The sequence below is a fragment of the Aspergillus thermomutatus genome (assembly GCF_002237265.1).
Source record: "Aspergillus thermomutatus strain HMR AF 39 chromosome Unknown NODE_239, whole genome shotgun sequence".
NCBI lineage: Eukaryota > Fungi > Ascomycota > Eurotiomycetes > Eurotiales > Aspergillaceae > Aspergillus > Aspergillus thermomutatus.
In genome coordinates this window covers 1-19,839 of record NW_020798289.1, presented here as the reverse complement: position 1 = coordinate 19,839, position 19,839 = coordinate 1, and the positions used below count along the sequence as shown (strand labels likewise).

The window sequence follows — 19,839 nt, the reverse complement described above, 5'->3', positions numbered from 1 at the left end:
GATCTAAAAAAAAGTGTTCCCGTGAAGAGCAATCAGTTTCTTCACAAACAACTTTGTTCTATCATCACTTAGGATTTTTTTCCCCCAGTGGCCTGAGGCTTACAATGACTGAACAGAAGCCGTCCGAGCATGTTCCAGGAGCTTCAGAGGTCGTGGATGAAGGCCCTTCAGCGAAACGACCCTGCATGAACGATACGCCACCCGTCGCATCGACACCCGTGGACGATGGCAGTGATTTCTACAACACTCCCTGGACGGCAGGAACGCCAGTGAACAATAGCAGCGAGATTAAAGATACTACGGATATGGATATGACTAGCGCGCCGGCAATATCGTCTAAACCTGCTGCTTTAATACCAGGATTGAGTCTCATCAATGACAATCTTCACCTGCAACCCGCGAAGGAGGAATCTGCTCCAACACAGAGCATGCATTACGAAATGGCTCGCGGTTTGACTACTGGAAAAGAAGTAACGGAGACGGATACACAGCATGCGACGGAGACAACAAACCAGGTACACACTGCGCCAGCTTCTGAAGACGCCCAGCCGATGGATGTAGAACCACGCAAGGAACAGCCTGAGCAGGAGAATGCTGAAAATCGGCCCGCAGAGGAAACTCTTAGCAATGATGTTAATACCAATGGTGCAGCCACAAGTGTTTCGCAAGATCAAGAAGCTGCAGAAGAGGAAGAGGAGCATCCCGAATGGGAGATTGATTCTTCACCATATGAATCATCGTCTGACGATTCTACCACCGATTCTTCCGATGATAGCGATGACGACGACGACGAAGACTATCCGATCCTCTCCGCTGAGGAAACGGCGCGGATTCTGATGATGGCAGAGAATGGCTCTGATGATGAGGGAGAAGGAAAAGGTAGATCAGGCGGCAACCTCAGGACCGCAAACGAACTACCGGAGGAAGCCCCTCCAATCCCCGAAATGACTATCACGCCTGATATGAAGATTGTGCTTCTGGGTCATGTGGAAACCATCGTTGAAAACACCGTTCTTATCGCAGCCAACGTTTCCGGAGAATACCAAGTGCTCGAGTCAGGTTCTCTGCTCTGCTTTGAAGATCGAACAGTCGCTGGTGTGGTATCAGAGACTTTGGGACGGGTCGAGAATCCTTTGTATGCGGTTCGATTCCCCAGCGCTGCCGCTATCGAGGAGCGTGGTCTTTCCAAGGGAAAGAATGTGTACTATGTTGAGGCTCATTCGACATTCGTCTTCACTCAGCCTCTGAAAGGATTGAAGGGAAGCGATGCCTCGAACTTCCATGACGAAGAAATTGGTGAGGATGAGATAGAATTCTCAGATGACGAAGCAGAGGCCGAGTACAAGCGGAGATTGAAGCAGAAGAGACAGGAGCGCAAGGAAGCCAGGAATGAAAACGGTGGGCCGTCTAGGGGCAGGAAAGGCCCACCTGGTCCTTCGAAACTTAGCCAGACTGAGCTCAACTACGACGATACCCCGGCAGCCGAAGACGGCTACACTCCACTTGCTCGCCCGAAGAATCTGCATGAAATGATGGGCCAACAAGAGGCGCCTGTCGAGGGCGAGGGATCTTCGAGGAATCCTGCTTTCCGTGGTGGTAGGGGTCGGGGTAGAGGCTCTGATCGTGGACGAGGCAACTGTGGCCGTGGAGCAGGAGGCTCAAGAGATACTCGTGAGCATAGCTCATACCACGACCGTCCGCCTTACTCTCAGCAACAGAGACCGTTCGAAGCCCAGGCTCAACCCTCCGACTATAACCAGCAACCGGGCTATCCTCCGGCTCAGCAAAACATCTATGGTATGCCTCAGCAATTTCAACCTTTTGCTCAGCAGCCTCAGCTAGCATTTCCTCAAGGCAACTTACCGACACAATTCAACTTCCAAATGCCCTTCCAACAAGCTTATCAGCAGCCGAACTTCTACCAAAATTTCCCTGCCATCAACCCTCTATTTTTAGCTGCAATGCAGCAGCAGCAGCCGCAGCCGCAGCAACCACAACAAACGTCTGGGCAGCCTCAGGTGCAGAATCCGACAATGAATTTCGATCAGGTCAAGGCTCAATTGGATCTTTTGCGGCATCTGAGCAACGCGAATCAAGGGCCGCCGCGCTCATAATAATTTGATACCATTTGGATCCTCAGACAGTTATTCTTCTTCGGCTATGGACGGTATCGGGGTTTGCGTAATGAATCTTGCATCGGATGGGATTTAAAAGTTACCTTATCACATTGTGTGTTCTTTTGGTGTTTTGTCGAATGTACAGGATGGTTGCTATGGATGGTTGTGGCTCATGATGATATTGCTTTACTTCTAGATTACAATGCTTCCAATAGATTACATCTCTGTCATGAGGTCTCTTCGCAAGAAGACTAGAATCGATACCTTCGGTGATCTACAATTCCTTGGGCTTCGCGCTTCTTGCCAGGACCCAAAAATTCTCCATCTTTGCTCGAGCCAAAACGTCTTTCGCTTGCGAGTCTGACTCACAAACACGAGCACCCAACCATTTCCTGAATGAACGAGCTTTGGCTTGGCCTTCCCATAGAAGGTTGCATGTGTTGGAGCTGAGATCCTTCAATCCACCAGTTTTCTCGTCTTCTGCTGACAGCCACGAGACAGAAGCTTCGCGATTGCCTTCTCGCACACCGTTTGGCGCCGCGTTTTCTGTCCAGTCAATCCGATTCAACATTAATTTCCTGTAATTTTTGATAGAGTGGGCACCTCCCTCCACAATGACCAGATTGAACCGAGGATGCATGATACAGACTCCAGTGAGCGCGTTCTGTTCAGCATTCTTGCTAACTTTGAAACGATGGCGCCCATTTGCAAGACTGTCAATTCGGTATACAGAGACATGGATACCCTGTTCAGCATCTTTCTCCTGTTGTTGGGCAATCTTCTCTCGCCTTTCCTCCTTTGTCAATTTCCGAGCCTCATTGGCAGCCTCGTGCTTTTCGCGACGCTCTGCAATCTCTCGGGTCACACGCGCCTCGACTGCCGTAGGGTCTTTGACAGCCTGTTCACCCAGAACCCGCATGAGATTCGATTTCTTGACCTTTGGCGGAGGAGCTGGTTCGAGACCCAATCGGATCTTCGCTTGTTGCTCTTTGAGATCGGCCATTCGTCGCTGACGGCGAATCTTTGCCTGTTCCTTCGGTGTAAGATACATCGGCTTTTGTCCGGGCATATGCTTCTCCTGAGGAGGTTCGAGAAGGACCGGATGCTGGACGTAGACAGTGACGATAGAATCGGGGGTGTCGATCTTGAGGTTGCGTTCGTCATCGATAGCAGAGTAATCGTTGCCATTCACCAAACCCTCGTCCCACCATTCGATGGCCGGAGGCGCAGGTACAAGGAATGCTTTCTCGACATCCAAATCCTCATCAATACCAGCCTGTCGTGCTCTTTCTGCGATGCGTTTTTTCATAGCCTCTAATTGGGCTTGCCGACGTAGAGCTGCCGCCTGCTGTATGTATTTGCCCTTCTGATTGAATATCAGTTGCCGTGATTGTCTGGGCTTGGCGACAGTAGCTTTAGGACCGAGGCTTGGATCAAAGTAGGGGTTGTTCTTGATCTCTTCGAGCGAAGGCCCTGACAAATCGAGTCCTGCTCGATCCTTCGTGCCAGGCAGTGGAGACTCAGTCCGATGGCTTGTCCCAAACTTGGACTGAGCTGACAGCCGCCCTTTGCCACTTCGAAAATCTGTAGTATCTGAGAGAAGCGCAGGATGAAGGCCAACATCCAGGCCGCCGCGGGCCCTTGACGAACCATCGTCGTCGTCGAAAGGGGGAGGCGGTGGAGGTGGAACAGGAGTCCGTTGCTGAGCAGCCGCGTTGGCACGTCCGGTAGCTGCTGCAACTCTCGCTTTCATTTGTTCTAGCTTCGACATTGCTGAGGTAGCGGGAGGAGGTGTAGGACTCGGGCTTGGAGCTGCTGGTGTGAGCGCTGGAGCTCCGCCTCTGGCGGCCTGAAGTCTGGCGCGCACGGCTTCTGCCTTCGCTCTCGCTTCCGCCACCATCTTCTCGATGTCCACCTTTCCGGAGGCAGGGCCTCCTTGAGTTGGTAACGGCGACCCATTGTTGGAACGAGTTCTTTTCTGTGCGTTATTGTCTTCATCCTCGGGATGAGGCCGCTTCAGCATGTTGCCTGACACGTCCGCCATGACTCAACCACGTTCCACTCACCCACTAATGACAGAGGACTGATATATGAGAGGTGACAAGACGAACGTCACAACCCCTTGGATGTAGCTAGGACAGAGGAGGTGGAATCGATGGACAGTGGATAATTATGATGCGGAACAAATCAATCGTAAATCACGGGGAGAGCATGAGTGGACCGCTTGGCGGTAGCGCTCGGCAGAAAAAAGTTCTTGGGGGTCAACTTTTTTGCAGCATCAAGGCCAAACGATTCCGCCATTTATTTTTCCAGGCCAGCAGCCAAAGAAAATCGCACTGCCAGCGATTTCTGTCGCTCAAGGAGCTGCAGATAATCATGGCGACCTTTGCACGTCCTGTGGCCTCGTCAATTTCGGGTATTGAATTCGGAGTTTATTCGGATGAAGATGTCAAGTCCATTTCCGTAAAGCGAATTCACAATACCCCGACTTTGGATTCTTTTAATAATCCTGTCCCCGGTGGTTTATACGATCCGGCTCTGGGTGCTTGGGGAGATCATGTGTAAGTCCAACACTTATGCTATTCTTCCCTTCTAACAGACCTATCGCTGGCTATCGCTACTTTGGACTTTTTGCGCTGACCGCATTTAGCTGCACGACCTGCCGTCAGAATTCGTGGTCTTGTACTGGACATCCTGGACATATTGAGCTTCCTGTTCGCGTTTACAATGTCACCTTCTTCGACCAGTTATACCGACTACTTAGAGCGCAATGTGTCTACTGCCATCGTTTTCAGATGCCCCGGGTCCAAATCAATGCCTATGTGTGCAAGCTACGACTCCTACAATACGGACTAGTCGACGAAGTTGAGGCCATAGAGGCGATGGGGACTGGTCAAGGAAACAAGAAAAAGTCTGAAAAGGACGCCGACGATTCCGGCAGCGAGGAAGAAGACGACGATGACCTCGTCGCTCGCAGGAACGCATACGTCAAGAAAGTGATTCGGGAGGCACATGTGGCCGGCAGACTGAAGGGTATCATGTCTGGTGCGAAGAATCCCATGGCTGCGGAGCAGAGACGGACTTTGGTCAAGCAGTTCTTCAAGGATCTCGTCAGCATCAAAAAATGCAGCAGCTGCAGCGGGTATGTTATGGCGTTATCACCCTTTCCCTGCTATTTATTGTTTGCTGACGAGGTGCGAAAGAATCTCACCTAATTACCGGAGAGACCGTTTCTCGAAGATTTTCCGAAAGCCTCTGCCCGAGAAGTCCAGACTAGCTATGGTACAGGCCGGATTTCAAGCGCCGAACTCCCTCATTCTTCTCCAGCAGGCAAAGAAGTTGAACACGAAGGCAAAAGAGTCGATGGCCAATGGCATTTCTGATACGGCTAGTACAGTTTCTGAAACACATGGCGCTGAGGAAGAAGTTGCTCGTGGTAATGCTGTCGTTGCACAAGCCGAAAGTAAGAAGTCAGCAGCTGGCGATGCTGGACAATATATGCCTTCGCCAGAAGTGCATGCTGCGATGATACTGCTCTTCGAGAAGGAGAAAGAGATTTTGAGCCTTATATACAACTCTCGGCCTCTTCCCAAAAAGGAAGCCCAAGTCAGTGCGGACATGTTCTTCATCAAAAACATCCTGGTGCCACCAAATAAATATAGACCTGCTGCCCCTCAAGGGCCCGGTGAGATCATGGAAGCACAGCAAAATACCCCGTTCACCCACATTCTGAAGAACTGTGACATCATCAATCAAATCAGCAAGGAAAGACAGAATGCTGGTGCCGATTCAGTCACTCGAATGCGTGATTATCGCGATCTCCTTCATGCTATCGTACAGCTCCAAGATACTGTTAACGGGTTGATTGACAAGGACAGAGGCGCATCGGGCCCGGCAGCAGGCCAGGCCGCCAACGGTATCAAGCAGATCTTGGAAAAGAAGGAGGGTTTGTTCAGAAAGAACATGATGGGCAAACGTGTCAATTTTGCTGCTCGAAGTGTCATTTCTCCCGATCCCAATATTGAAACGAACGAGATTGGTGTTCCACTGGTCTTCGCGAAAAAGCTCACTTATCCAGAGCCTGTGACGAATCACAACTTCTGGGAAATGAAGCAAGCTGTCATCAATGGTCCAGACAAATATCCGGGCGCTACTGCGATTGAAAATGAATTGGGCCAAGTGACCAACCTCAAATTCAAGAGTCTTGACGAGCGAACAGCTTTGGCCAATCAGTTGCTGGCACCGTCGAATTGGCGGATGAAGGGAGCACGTAACAAGAAGGTCTACCGTCACCTTACCACTGGTGATGTCGTCCTCATGAACCGGCAGCCTACGCTTCACAAGCCGTCCATCATGGGTCATAAGGCTCGTGTGCTGGCGAATGAGAGAGTTATTCGGATGCACTACGCTAATTGTAACACCTACAACGCCGACTTCGATGGTGACGAAATGAATATGCATTTCCCTCAGAACGAACTTGCTCGAGCTGAAGCTATGATGCTTGCTGACGCCGACCACCAGTATCTTGTGGCGACATCTGGTAAGCCTTTGAGAGGTTTGATCCAAGATCACATCTCGATGGGAACGTGGTTCACATGTCGAGACGCATTTTTTGATGAGGAGGATTATCATGAGCTGCTCTACAGCTGTCTCAGACCTGAGAACTCTCATACCATCACAGAACGGATTCAGCTTGTGGAGCCTACTCTGTTGAAACCAAAGCGTCTTTGGACTGGAAAGCAAGTGATTACAACAATTCTCAAGAACATCATGCCTCCGGGAAGAGCAGGTCTCAACCTGAAGAGCAAGTCTTCCACTCCTGGAGACCGATGGGGCGAAGGCAACGAGGAAGGCACTGTAATCTTCAAAGACGGCGAGATGCTGTGTGGTATTCTCGATAAGAAGCAAATCGGCCCTACTGCTGGCGGTCTTATTGATGCCATCCATGAGATCTATGGCCACACCATTGCGGGACGGCTGATCAGTATTCTCGGACGACTCTTGACAAGATATCTGAACATGCGTGCATTCACTTGCGGTATCGATGATCTTCGGTTGACCAAGGAAGGTGATCGTGTCCGTAAAGAGAAGATTAGCCAAGCTGCCAGCATTGGACGGGAGGTTGCGCTTAAGTATGTGACTCTCGATCAAACCACAGTCCCTGATCAAGATGCCGAACTGCGCCGAAGATTGGAAGACGTCCTCCGGGACGATGATAAGCAAAGTGGTTTGGATAGTGTCTCGAACGCTCGGACGGCCAAGCTCTCTACCGAGATCACTCAGGCTTGTCTTCCAAAAGGCTTGGCCAAGCCGTTCCCGTGGAATCAGATGCAGTCTATGACGATTTCTGGAGCTAAGGGTTCAAGTGTCAACGCGAACCTGATTTCTTGCAACCTGGGACAACAGGTTTTGGAAGGTCGACGTGTGCCTGTTATGATCAGTGGCAAGACCTTGCCATCCTTCAGGGCCTTTGATACCCACCCTATGGCTGGTGGTTATGTCTGTGGTCGTTTCTTGACTGGTATCAAGCCTCAGGAGTACTACTTCCATGCTATGGCGGGTCGAGAAGGTCTTATCGATACTGCCGTCAAAACTTCTAGATCTGGATATCTGCAGCGTTGTTTGATCAAGGGTATGGAAGGTCTGAGAGCCGAGTACGATACATCTGTCCGCGAGTCTTCAGACGGTTCCATCGTTCAATTCTTGTACGGAGAGGATGGACTTGATATCACAAAACAAGTGCACCTGAAGGACTTCGATTTCCTGACTTCGAACTATGTCTCTATCATGCAGTCTGTCAACCTTACAAGCGACTTCCATAACCTCGAGAAGGACGAAGTGACAAACTGGCACAAGGACGCCATGAAGAAGGTCCGCAAGACAGGAAAGGTCGACGCTATGGACCCGGTGCTGTCTGTTTATCACCCTGGAGGTAACCTGGGTAGTACGTCCGAGGCATTCTCGCAGGCGCTCAAGAAGGTATGGGACATTTGCTACCATTTTCGTTCCGCATATTCGAGACTAATAGAAGCTACAGTACGAGGACACCAATCCTGACAAACTTCTTCGAGACAAGAAAAAGAGTATCGACGGTATCATCAGTAAGAAGGCATTCAATACTTTGATGAACATGAAGTATCTCAAGTCTGTTGTCGACCCTGGCGAAGCGGTCGGTATCGTTGCTAGTCAGTCTATTGGAGAGCCGTCAACCCAGATGACCCTGAACACCTTCCACTTGGCTGGTCACTCCGCAAAGAACGTGACGCTGGGTATTCCTCGTCTGCGTGAAATTGTCATGACTGCAAGCGCTCACATCATGACGCCTACGATGACGCTGATCTTGAACGAAGAATTGTCAAAGGAACATTCTGAGAGATTTGCAAAGGCCATCAGCAAGCTTAGTATTGCCGAGGTGATCGACAAGGTTCGAATCAAGGAGAGAATTGCTTCAGCCGGTTCACGCTCCAAGGTTTACGACGTCGAGATTGCCTTCTTCCCAGTAGAGGAGTACACGAAAGAGTATGCGATCACCACCAAGGATGTCCAAAACACTCTGCAGAACAAGTTCATTCCAAAGCTTGTTAAGCTCACCAGAGCCGAGCTCAAGAGACGTAATGACGAGAAGTCTCTGAAGAGCTTCTCGACCGCCCAGCCTGAGATTGGTGTTTCCGTGGGTGTCATCGAGGAAGGGCCGCGGGGACCCGACCGTGAGGTCGAACCCGCACAAGACGATGATGAGGACGATGAAGACGACGCCAAGCGGGCGAGGAGCGGTCAGAACCGGTCGAACCAGGTCTCGTATGAAGGTCCCGAGCAGGAAGAAATAGACATGGTCAGACAGCAGGATGCTGAAGATGACGAAGACGAGGATGAAAGTGGTGAGGGCCGTCACCAGAATTCTGATGTCGAAATGGAGGACGCCTCCGACGACGAATCAGACGATGAGACGAAAGACACCAAATTGCGCGAGGAGGATATCAAGGGCAAATATGGCGAAGTCACACAGTTCAAGTTCAACCCCAGCAAGGGCACATCATGCGTCGTCCAGCTGCAGTATGACATCTCCACTCCCAAGCTCCTCCTCCTGCCTCTGGTCGAAGAGGCCGCTCGCAGCGCCGTCATCCAGTCTATCCCTGGCCTCGGCAACTGTACGTATGTCGAGGCGGACCCACTCAAGGGCGAGCCCGCACATGTCATCACCGAGGGCGTCAATCTGCTCGCCATGCGCGATTACCAGGATATCATCAAGCCTCACTCCCTCTACACCAACTCAATCCATCACATGCTCATGCTGTACGGTGTCGAGGCCGCGCGAGCGTCCATCGTTCGAGAAATGTCCGATGTTTTCCAGGGTCACAGTATCTCAGTCGACAACCGCCATCTGAATTTGATCGGTGATGTGATGACCCAGTCTGGTGGTTTCCGCGCCTTCAACCGTAACGGTCTCGTCAAGGATAGCTCGTCGCCTCTGGCCAAGATGAGCTTCGAGACTACCGTCGGTTTCCTGAAGGATGCTGTGATCGAGAGGGACTTCGATAACCTCAAGAGCCCTAGCAGCAGAATCGTGGCGGGTCGGGCTGGCATGGTCGGCACGGGCGCCTTCGACGTGCTTGCTCCTGTCGCATGATTGGGCGCTTTCGGTGCATGTCATACTATATGATTTTCAATTACTGTATATGCTTGCGTATTTCCTTGTGTATTATCCATGTCTTTTGTATGTTTGATGTGTCCTATGATTCGGAGTTTGTCTCAGCGGAATCCAAGAAAAAAGTCTTGTTCGTTTTCGGATAGCATTTACACTGTGAGCAGATGAATAGATCAATCAATTATACTACATTAAGCTCTTGAAAGGATCAAGTCAATGACGCTCCGTTCCAATTCTAGTAGGAGGACCTAATGTACTGGAAAAAGGTTATACACCGAAAACTACCGTGGTATCATAATCCAATATCCCGAATATGCAAAAATCCGCTTCAAAAGTCATAGAGTTGCTTTTGGTGGAAGGAAATGATGTATGCGCCCAAACCATTTTATTGTGCATCCAACATCATGAGGTCTTCGTCTATATCGTCATCAAATTCGTCTGCAACGACAACCCCACCGTTGTGAGTACCGTTCGTGACATGTCCATTCGCGAGCGCTTCTCTGCGCACTCTTTCTTCCTCCAGCATCTGCTTTTCGCGATACCGTTCTAGGTCGGCCAAGCTCCATGTAGAAATTCCTTCTTGATCCTTGGCCTTGAATGGCTGGGCCATTGTACGCAAGAAGTTCTTCGCAGTAGCCACAGCCATATCCGTACTGAGGTTTGTTTCACTTTCCAGCATGGCCTGACTGATCCACTTGGGTAATTGGTTCCTCTTTTTCTGGAATCGACGATCAGCTAGAACCATGATTCCGTAGTCATCCTTGCCACGCAAGACACGACCCAGGCACTGCGCTGCGTGTCTCATGGCGTCGAATGATAAGAAATCATTCTCCCGGATACGATAATTCTCGCGCAGGAACTCGAGGCGGGCTTTCAAGATTCGAGATTCTGTATACTGGAAGGGAACTCCAATACATAATACCGCACGTCCGTAATGGTGGTCGAAATCGATACCTTCGGAGACCTTTCCTCGAGCGACACAAAACAAGATGGCACCACGCCCATTGCAGCATGCTGTTCGGTAGGTCTCCAAGGCCAGCGATGATTCTTGCGCATCAGGGGTCTCAACGAGAATCAATTTATAGTTCCATATTGAGTCTAGGATACCCATTCCTTGCCACATGCTGATGATCGACTCCATGTATAGATAAGATGGAAAGAAGACAACAATACCATCAGGTGTGATGCGTGAGAATTCCAAGACAATGTTTCCATAGTTGCGCACGACACCAGGATCATTTCGGATCTGGAATGAAGACGAAATCTGGGCCTGGTCTGAGCCTCGCGTCACGATCATAGGCAGGAAAGACCGGCGTGCAAGCGTCATACTGTACGACTCCTGCAGTACAGTGGTGAAGCCGAGCATCTTCGGATACATCTCAAGCGGTGAGAGGGTTCCAGAAGTGATGATGACGGAGCTGAACCGATCAAAGACGGGCTTGATCGCAATAGCGGCGTCTAAACAAGTGAAGTGCAGCACTGGATTGGGTACCGTGGCTGCTTCCGACTCGAATGGCTCAAGAATCAACAGGAACCCTTTATCGTATGTCGCGACTAAAGTCGCAAACGTTGCAACTTCTTGTAATGGTTGATAATCCTCTATGTTAACCAGCTCTAGTGTTCGCACTAGGGAAGTGAGGCGTTCGGCGCAGAAACGTAAAGGCTTTCGCTCGATGAACGTAAGGTCTTTGACATGCGTCAAGAATGACGGTGGCGTTTCGGATATAGTATGGGTGACTTTCATCCGAGTCTTGAGGTATTCTATGAAGCGCTTGAGGAAGGCAACAAAGTGCTCCGCCCGTCGTATATTGCCGGGCACAGCTTCCTTGAGCAAGTCATCCGGTAAGACCGGATTCGCGATGAACTGATCTTCTTCTCTGGCTTGTTCCGCTTCTCTCAAACCTTCGACAAGCTTTGAGTATTCGTTTTGTAGTTTCTCTGCGTCCGAGCTCTTCATTTCGGAGATTTTCCGCTCCAAGTTGTTCGCCCCCCGCGTAGCTTTCCGTAACGAGTCTTCGGTGATATCGATGCTTAGCGCTTCAATACATACGTTGTCGATGTTGTGCGCTTCATCGAATACCACTATACAGTCCTTAGAAAGCTCTCGCGATACCCTCTCCGCGATTTTAGGGTCAAGGAGGTAATGATAGGAATAGATAATGACGTTGCAAAAGGGCATCTAAACTTGTGTTAGCATACACCGACAAAGACCTAAGCAGTATATTACCATGCGCCGTGCGGAAAAATAAGGACATTGCTTGTGTTCTTCTCCGTATTTCAAAAGCCCATCTAAAGTGAAGACGCCGGGAGGAACGAGGTTATGCGGTTCGAGGAGGTCGAGGTTCTAAAGAGTCAGGACTTTTTACCACAAATTTCAGAACATGACCGCATACCTCATGATAGACGCATAGCTCGACGTCTTCCCCTCTCTCCTTCTTTTCTTTAACGAAACCAGCCGTCAAACTCCTGCACCTCGCGTCCACGACAGTGCCGCTTTTCTCTCGTTTCACCGACGGATGCAGGCAAAGATTTTTTCGACTGGTGAGACCTAAAGCTCGAAAATCTTCGGTATATCCCAGCTGCTGGGTGCGAAACTTCATCAGCTCCTTCAACTCAGCCAACGCCTTTTCAATCTCGGACATTGTTCGAGAGCAGTAGATGAGCTTCCTGTGCTCCGGATAATGCTGCTGATATGCAACGATCAACGACAATAGCGAAACGGTCTTCCCAGTGCCCGAGGGCATTTCCAAAACGCAGTGACCCCCGGCGTCGAGGGTCTTTTTGAGATCACACATGTAGGCATACTGTTCGGGGTATATACGAGGATAAGGGAACAGGACGGGGAGATCACTAATGGATGATAATGTCTGTTAGAGGAGTTTCTTCCTTCTAGCGACTGATTTCACATCTGAAGACTTACTCAATCATGAATTTCATTGTGAGAGTAGAGCGCCACCGCGGTGCTGCTGCCTCAGAAGACGAGCTCTCTTTCTTCTTTCTTGACCTTCAGAAGCACGGCGAGACCGCGAGCTGACCTTTCCTCTTTAGGCGATCGATGACACCAGCCCACGTGACTACCTTATCAGGACTCCGATCATCACGCCGCTTTTTGATATGGCAGTGAAAGAGACCAGTGACGTTTGCCAGGGCGATTTGGAGATGAAGCGAAGAATTGTTCTGGACTTGGATGACTCTCTTGATTGCGACTCATCGACTATCTAGCCACGAACACCCTTGTCCATTCACTCATTTATTACTTATATTACTCTCTTTTTTTCATTCCTTGCGCTGTTCTATTGCTCCGCTACCCCACATTGCTATGAGTAAAAAGTTCAAATCGCAGGCCTCAAGCAGCCGTGCTGCTGCCAGCGCATATGGGTCTTTTGGTGGATTTGCCAGTTCCTTCTCGAGTTCAGGAAGAGCCCCTTCCTCTCTCACATATGTGACCGAGCCACCAGATCTGTCGCGGATTGCGGATGCGCAACTGGCCATTTCTTTCAAGAACTTCCTGAAGAAGGATGAAGTTACGAGAATAAGAGCATTAGATGAGATTAAAGATTATGTATCGACGATCGCAAGCCATGGTGCCACTCTCGACGATGGGTTCTTGGATGCTTGGGTATGACTACAAGCTTATCTTGCAGACAGAAATTCGATGTTGATTGTGTTTCGCAGATCAAAATTTACCCGCGGGCCTCAATTGACATATCTCGTAGAGTGAGGCAGACGGCTCATTCAGTTCAAGGATCCATTGCTTGCGTCGTTGGCAAGAGGATAGCCCCCTTCTTGCCTAAGGTAATTGGGGTATGGCTTGCAGGATTCTACGATAATGATCGACCAGTGCATCGAGCTGCCATAGAGTCGTTCATGCAGGTGTTCACAACCGAGGAGAAAAGAAACGGAGTATGGAAAGTCTACCAGAGCTCAATTCTCGATTTTGTAGATGATGTTATTCTGCAACAGACTCCTCAAACACTCAGTGATGAAAGGACAGTGAAACCTGATGATGCGGAGGCGAAATATGCTCGCGTAGTGGGAACAGCACTCTTGCTATTGAATCGAGTCATAGGTGTGTGTGTATCATCTTCCAAAGTTGCTCACTCGTTCTGATTTCGTTCAGCAAACTCGACTCACGAAGATCTCCAAAAGGATCTGACCACGGTGGAGAATCTCCTGAATGGCAAATCGCTGTGGTCCCTCTGCTTTCATGACGATCCGTTTGTTCGCAGGTCCGTCTACGTCTTGCTTAGGGCTGCAGTAGCAAAAGAACCCGAGGAGCTGGATTGGAGGATCATCAGTGCAGCTCTGATTGGCAAATCCTTGTCCATCAATCAATTGGGGTCAGCCTCGGATCTCTCTGAATCTTTGCTGGAAGTAACATCAGCACGACCACAATTGTGGACGGGAGATTACTCCGGAAAGACTACTCCGTCCAAGAGACTCCTGCAATACATCCAAAAAGGCTCTCAGGGAGGCCCAAGCTCCTTCTGGTCAAATCTTCGCCAACTACTGCAGATTATACCTGCAGAAGTGCTGGTGAAAACTGATCCGCAGGCATCTACTGACGGCATGATCGGGCTTTCGAGTGCGACTTTGTTGACGGAGGCGTTTCAAAATGGATTAAATTCAAGAGAAGAGCTTCGACAAAATCAAGCTGTGGGCTGGAAGTCTTACATCGAGACAGGAATTTGGCTAGCGAGTTCACTACCCGAGAACGATAGGGACACTTTTCTGCGCACAAGGCTATCTCCTCTAGTCATCCAACACGTGAGGGCGGAGCAGGATGTGCCTCAATGGTCCCTCCCGATTCAGAATGCCGAAGCTCTCTGCACAGAGTATTCTGTCGCATTAGCTAAAAGCCATTATGACAACGAACTGCAGCGGCTATGGACTGATTTAGCCGATGGTCAGCTCGAATCTGTCAAATTATCCGCTCCAGAGCAGTCAAAGGAGTTCAGGTCGTCACAAGATGCGGTATGTGCGCAAGCTGGACGACTCTTTGCTCTGGAGGCTTCGTTGCTTGCAAGTGTAGCCGATACCGAGGCGAAAGCTTCCGTGTCCAGCGTTCTTGACAAGACAAACTTGCCACTTCTGGACAACTGCTTGCAAGTATTGCGCTCTCGGAATGGCAAGCCATATGCAGCAGCAGCAGTTGTTGAAGAGATGATCCGCAACGCTGCGGATATTGCGCGGCAATCCCGGGAATTGGCGGACTTTGTTCAGAATGATGCTCCCGATTTGTTGTCCTCGCCATCGGCTGATCGCCTCATATCAGTCATCTTGTCCTGCCGTTCATGGGAGGGATTCAGCTCTAGCTTTGAGAAAGTGGTCGAACGAGTGGCGGAATCTGAACCGGAGCAATCAAATACACATGCTGTCCAGAAGCTACTTTCGACTCTCGATTTCAACGAAGTGCATGATAAAACAGCTCTTGACTCATTGATCAAACGGGCTTTGGACCAAGCCTGCAGAGGTAGTCGATTCCACTGGCCAATTGTGATCGCGGCACTTCAGAACCAGACATCGCACGGCGAACTAACAGACTTGATTTCCTTGTTCATTGTTGATTCGTTGTCTGAGCCGATCAAGGTTTTTGAAGCGCTGTATGGGCTCTCTCAGATTGCCAAATCTGTCCCGGATGCGCTGAGAGAATTTCAGGCCGGGGCTCACGGATCAAAATTAGCTGGAAAGCTTCTGTATCTGGCAGAGACCTCTGACGAGGAAGTGGCAGGTCTTGCAGAGTCACTAGTAGTAAAACTTAAAGAGGTTGCGGTCGGTGAGACGAGCGCCAAGTCGAGCTTTGAGATCTTGCAGTACAATTTCGATCACGTCAATGAGGAATCACTTTCGTAAGTTCTGAGCCGCGGAGAAAAGGACATCCGGTCAAACTAACATCTTTCAAGGGTTATATCTCTGTTAAGCATAGCAGAAGACTTACTTCGTGCCGTTGACCCGAAGACCTGGGCCTCCATCGCTAAAGACATCTTGCCCTCTCGTCAAACGTGGGAGACAGCCTTGCAGCCGTTCCTGGAGCTTCCCCCTCGCCTATCGACAGCTATTACAAGCCCAATTGGCGGGACTGTCTATCTAGTAAACCGTGAAGTATCAGATACACTCAAGGAGCAGTACCGGACTATTCCCCGTGACGCCAGTCGTTGTTCGTCCGCATTCCGACTCGCATATTTCACAATTCGAGTTCTTTCATTATTCGATATAACGGGCAGTCTGTCGACAGATGAGCAGGAGACACTGTTTCACTACATACCCTTGGCTGTACAGCTGATTGACGATGATTTGAGCATTGAAAACTGCAATGGCATTACTGGATTAATGCATTCAGATCAACGAGAAGAATACTTGGAGATTGTCTACGATGGGCGCAAAGTGATCAACCAGTGGACGCGCTCAGACGGTCGTTCATCTGAAAGAGATGAAACAATAGCCTCAACGATCCTGTCCTTCTGGCAGAACAAACTCGAAGCTTTGAACAATACCTCTCCGACAGACTATCGTATTGGAGAAGCCTTTGTCAGACTGATGAACAGCATCGACTCCGCTAACAAAAGTAGATCCTCAGAGCAGATAACCAAATTTTGCAGGGAAGTGCGAACTGCGAATGCCATTCGATCAGCATCCTGGGTGACCGTCTTACGAGAATCCATCTTGGTAAATCCGACGGGCAACCGGCTCTGCAATGAACTGGTTGCAGACTCTACGGGCTTGAAGCCCCAAGATGAGAAGAAGGAAGGTAAGTTGCTACTAGCATCATCCCTTGGTTACTCTACTGATGCGTGTCAAGGCCTCCGAAAACTGTCTTTGCTTAATCTTCTTCTCGCGGGAGAAACAAATGTGGCGTCAACCATTCCGACTCAACGTCTAGTCTTCCTTGTTAAGCATCTCGTACAATGTCTCCAGTCTGAGAATTCACCGCTCAATCTTAGAGCCGAGATAATGCAGACTCTGACCTTTGTCCTTCCTTGCCTGAATGAGATCTATGGATCGCATTGGGAGGACTGTATGGAAGCTCTCTGCTCGGCTTGGCGCGAAACTAGCGGGGGGGATGAAGCTCTCCCCCTAACCCTTGCTTCCTTCAGGCTTTTCTCAAGCCTGAGGTCAATCGTTGCTGATGAAGACAGCAATGATGATGTCAAAGATGCCTGGTCAGAACGCAAGACAGTCCTTTTCAACAGTTTAGCCTCAACCCTTGCAAAATTCGGTGAGCTTTTGAATGCGTCCTTCACATCAAGATATGCAACGGACTGACTTTCAAAAGACTACACCATCGCTTTCCATCAGCCCCGGGATGTTACTGTTGAAGTCCTATGCCGCTTGATCAAGGTGATGCCTGTCGAGAGCCTCGAAGATACGAGTAAAATCTTCCATCTCTTGACAGCTGACAGCCGAGTTGTCCAACGTGCAGCTTTTACTCTCCTGCATCGTTATATCCCATCAGTGCAGGAGCAAGTCTCATTTGATGTGGCATTATCCAAGTCTGTGGTCAGACTTCCTGACGAGCTCATGTCTTTGCTACTTGAAGCCCCCACGATAGAATCAATCACCCTTGCGGACGGCGATGACAAGATCTGGACTAGTATAAGATCATATTTGCTGAGCTGGAAAGTCGTATTTGACCACTTTGTCAACGCGGTATGTGTTGACACGCTTTCGAGTACAAAATCAAGCCGCTGCTAATTTCATACAATAGTCTCTCCCGGTTCAGGAGCAATATGTTGCAAGCATCAAGGACAACAATAGCCTTGGTCCGTTGTTAGAGTTCATGTTTGATTTCCTTCAGCAGTCCCACAGTAAACTGGTGGATGCTTCGAAGTTTGACATTCGCTCCTTTGAGCCAGATCAGTCCGAGACTCAGGAGAAGGAGATCCAATGGCTTTTGGTTCACTTATACTTTTTATGTTTGAAGCACCTTGGCAACATGACGAAGAACTGGTGGCTGGACACAAAGAAGCGCATAAAAGGGCCTGTTGAGACGTGGACAGAGAGATTTGTAAGTCTTCTTTTGGGTCTACTTTGCTTTGAATGGCGTTGCTGATGAATGGTTTAGATCTCACCTTTGATTGTTGAAGACTCACTTAAGGGGGTGGACGAATGGATGGCCACACAGGATCCCAACGAAGAGCGCGCGCTTTCAGTGAAGATTTCCCCCAAGACTGCGGAGATCATCGCAAGCATCCCTGTCGATGAAGAGTCACCTCCTGTGGCGCTGTCGATCTCCCTTCCTCCAGCATATCCACTGCAGCCCGCCCTTGTCGTGGGGCGAAGCCGAGTGCTGGTCGACGAGAAGAAGTGGAGGAGCTGGCTGCTCACCATTCAGGGTGTGATCATGTTCGCCAACGGGAATCTTGTGGACGGATTGATGGCCTTCCGCAAGAACGTGCAGGGCGCGTTGAAGGGCCAGAGCGAATGTGCCATCTGTTACTCGGTGATCTCGACGGACATGCAGACGCCGAATAAGCGATGCGCCACTTGCAAGAACACCTTCCACTCGGTATGTCTTTTCCGGTGGTTCAAGAGCAGCAACCAAAGTACCTGCCCTCTGTGCCGCAACAACTTTGTATATGTATAGGATAGTGGGTTATTAGATAGCATAGACGGTGTTGCGCGTTTATCTAGACAAGGTGGACGATCGAAACCATGATTGGTGTAAATAAAACATCGGATAGTTATTCTATTCTATACTCCTCATTGATTTTGTCAATTTACTTTCTGCCAGAAATCAATCCACGAAACAGTCAACTGGACAACGTTCGTGGATCGTTCAGTGGGTCGTGGATTTTAACCCAGTGTGGCGGGGACCGAACAACCCCGCCGATATCATCATCACCGCCCAGAGCTTCCCCTCTTCGCGTCGTTAAGATCTCTCCGACATGTCAGCTTCTCAGATACCTAATCTGAACACTCTCCGGCGCGGTGGAGGTCGAGGGCGTCTTAGAGGCCGTGGAGGTGTCGGCACAAGCACACCAGGCGAAGAAAGACATGGGTCGCGGGGAACAGCAGCCCAAGATCGTGTCGTACAAGGGACAGACAATGACGCCAGCGTCTCCCGGTTGAGCGCAGTGGAAATCGGGTATCTTGAGGATCCTTTTGCGAGGGCATTGACACCGCCCGTGTCAGAAACAAGAAGGCTTCCTATAATTAACAGAGGTAAACCCTTCTACAACGCAGTCATTCCACCTTCATGCAGACCTGACCTGAAGCTGTATAACAGGCACCTACGTCCGCACCACCGCCATCGATCGACTCGTTGCGCGATTCTTGGAAGGCTCTCTACAGACGAAAAAGCAGATCATCTCACTAGGTGCAGGATCTGACACGCGCATCTTTCGGTTACTTTCCTCTCGACCGTCGGCCTCAAGTCCCAATCTGATCTATCACGAGATCGATTTCCCCGCCAACACCGCCGCGAAGATCAAGTTCATCCGTGCAGCTCCCCTCTTACAACGGACACTGGGAATTGGGAGTGCCCAAGATATATCCATCTCCGACGCGGGTGACGCGTTGCACTCGCCGACATACCATCTCCATCCTCTCGATCTCCGAACACTCTCAGCATCAGCGTCAGCAACAACTTTGCGAAACCCATCATCACCCGATCCGACGGAGACAGACCGACCACCCTGTCCGCTGCCGGATGTCGACCCAACACTCCCCACGTTACTCATCTCAGAATGCTGCCTCGTGTACCTCTCACCCGGCGAAGCAACCAATGTCGTAAAATACTTCACCCAGACCCTTTTCCCGTCAAGTGTGCCATTGGGCTTAATTCTCTACGAGCCCATCCGACCCGACGACGCCTTCGGACGAACGATGGTCGCCAACCTCGCGACGCGCGGGATCCAGCTGCAGACGCTGCATGAGTATGCGTCGCTCGAGGCGCAGCGGAGACGGTTACGGGAGCATGGGTTTGACAGCGGGCAGGCGGCGGCGGACATTGATTTCATCTGGGAGCGGTGGGTGAGTGAGGCGGAAAAGGAGCGGGTTGCCGGGTTGGAGATGCTGGATGAGGTTGAGGAGTGGCAGTTGCTTGCGCGGCATTATTGCGTGGCGTGGGGATGGAGG

The 19,839-nt window shown here is 50.1% G+C and overlaps 5 protein-coding genes across 5 annotated transcripts; 3 read left to right on the top strand and 2 right to left on the bottom strand.

The window, feature by feature from the left end:
• Positions 1 to 104: 104 nt before the first annotated feature.
• CDV56_102736 (RNA-binding snoRNP assembly protein NAF1) lies at positions 105 to 2,114 on the top strand (the record flags this gene model as incomplete). Its single annotated transcript, XM_026756355.1, has 1 exon — positions 105 to 2,114. The coding sequence occupies one exon, from the start codon at positions 105 to 107 to the stop codon at positions 2,112 to 2,114; it is 2,010 nt and encodes a 669-aa protein (XP_026611256.1).
• A 277-nt stretch (positions 2,115 to 2,391) lies between these two features.
• On the bottom strand, positions 2,392 to 4,161 carry CDV56_102473 (U4/U6-U5 snRNP complex subunit PRP3; the record flags this gene model as incomplete). Its single annotated transcript, XM_026756092.1, has 1 exon — positions 2,392 to 4,161. The coding sequence occupies one exon, from the start codon at positions 4,159 to 4,161 to the stop codon at positions 2,392 to 2,394; it is 1,770 nt and encodes a 589-aa protein (XP_026611255.1).
• A 332-nt stretch (positions 4,162 to 4,493) lies between these two features.
• CDV56_101721 (DNA-directed RNA polymerase I core subunit RPA190) lies at positions 4,494 to 9,744 on the top strand (the record flags this gene model as incomplete). The annotated part of the gene is made up of 4 exons (XM_026755340.1): positions 4,494 to 4,678; positions 4,768 to 5,259; positions 5,321 to 8,096; positions 8,155 to 9,744. 4 exons carry the CDS (start codon positions 4,494 to 4,496, stop codon positions 9,742 to 9,744), a joined length of 5,043 nt encoding a protein of 1,680 aa, XP_026611254.1.
• Positions 9,745 to 10,147: 403 nt separating this feature from the next.
• On the bottom strand, positions 10,148 to 12,699 carry RAD15 (TFIIH/NER complex ATP-dependent 5'-3' DNA helicase subunit RAD3; the record flags this gene model as incomplete). Its single annotated transcript, XM_026754912.1, has 4 exons — positions 10,148 to 11,941; positions 11,990 to 12,106; positions 12,156 to 12,612; positions 12,683 to 12,699. The coding sequence occupies 4 exons, from the start codon at positions 12,697 to 12,699 to the stop codon at positions 10,148 to 10,150; spliced, it is 2,385 nt and encodes a 794-aa protein (XP_026611253.1).
• Positions 12,700 to 13,081: 382 nt separating this feature from the next.
• Positions 13,082 to 18,924, top strand: CDV56_100302 (ubiquitin-protein ligase RKR1; the record flags this gene model as incomplete). The annotated part of the gene is made up of 9 exons (XM_026753921.1): positions 13,082 to 13,381; positions 13,438 to 13,831; positions 13,883 to 15,611; positions 15,666 to 16,510; positions 16,562 to 16,978; positions 17,036 to 17,409; positions 17,468 to 17,767; positions 17,825 to 18,268; positions 18,663 to 18,924. Coding segments are annotated over 9 exons (5,065 nt in total), but the record flags the coding sequence as incomplete, so codon positions are not given.
• Between the last annotated feature and the right edge of the window lie 915 nt (positions 18,925 to 19,839).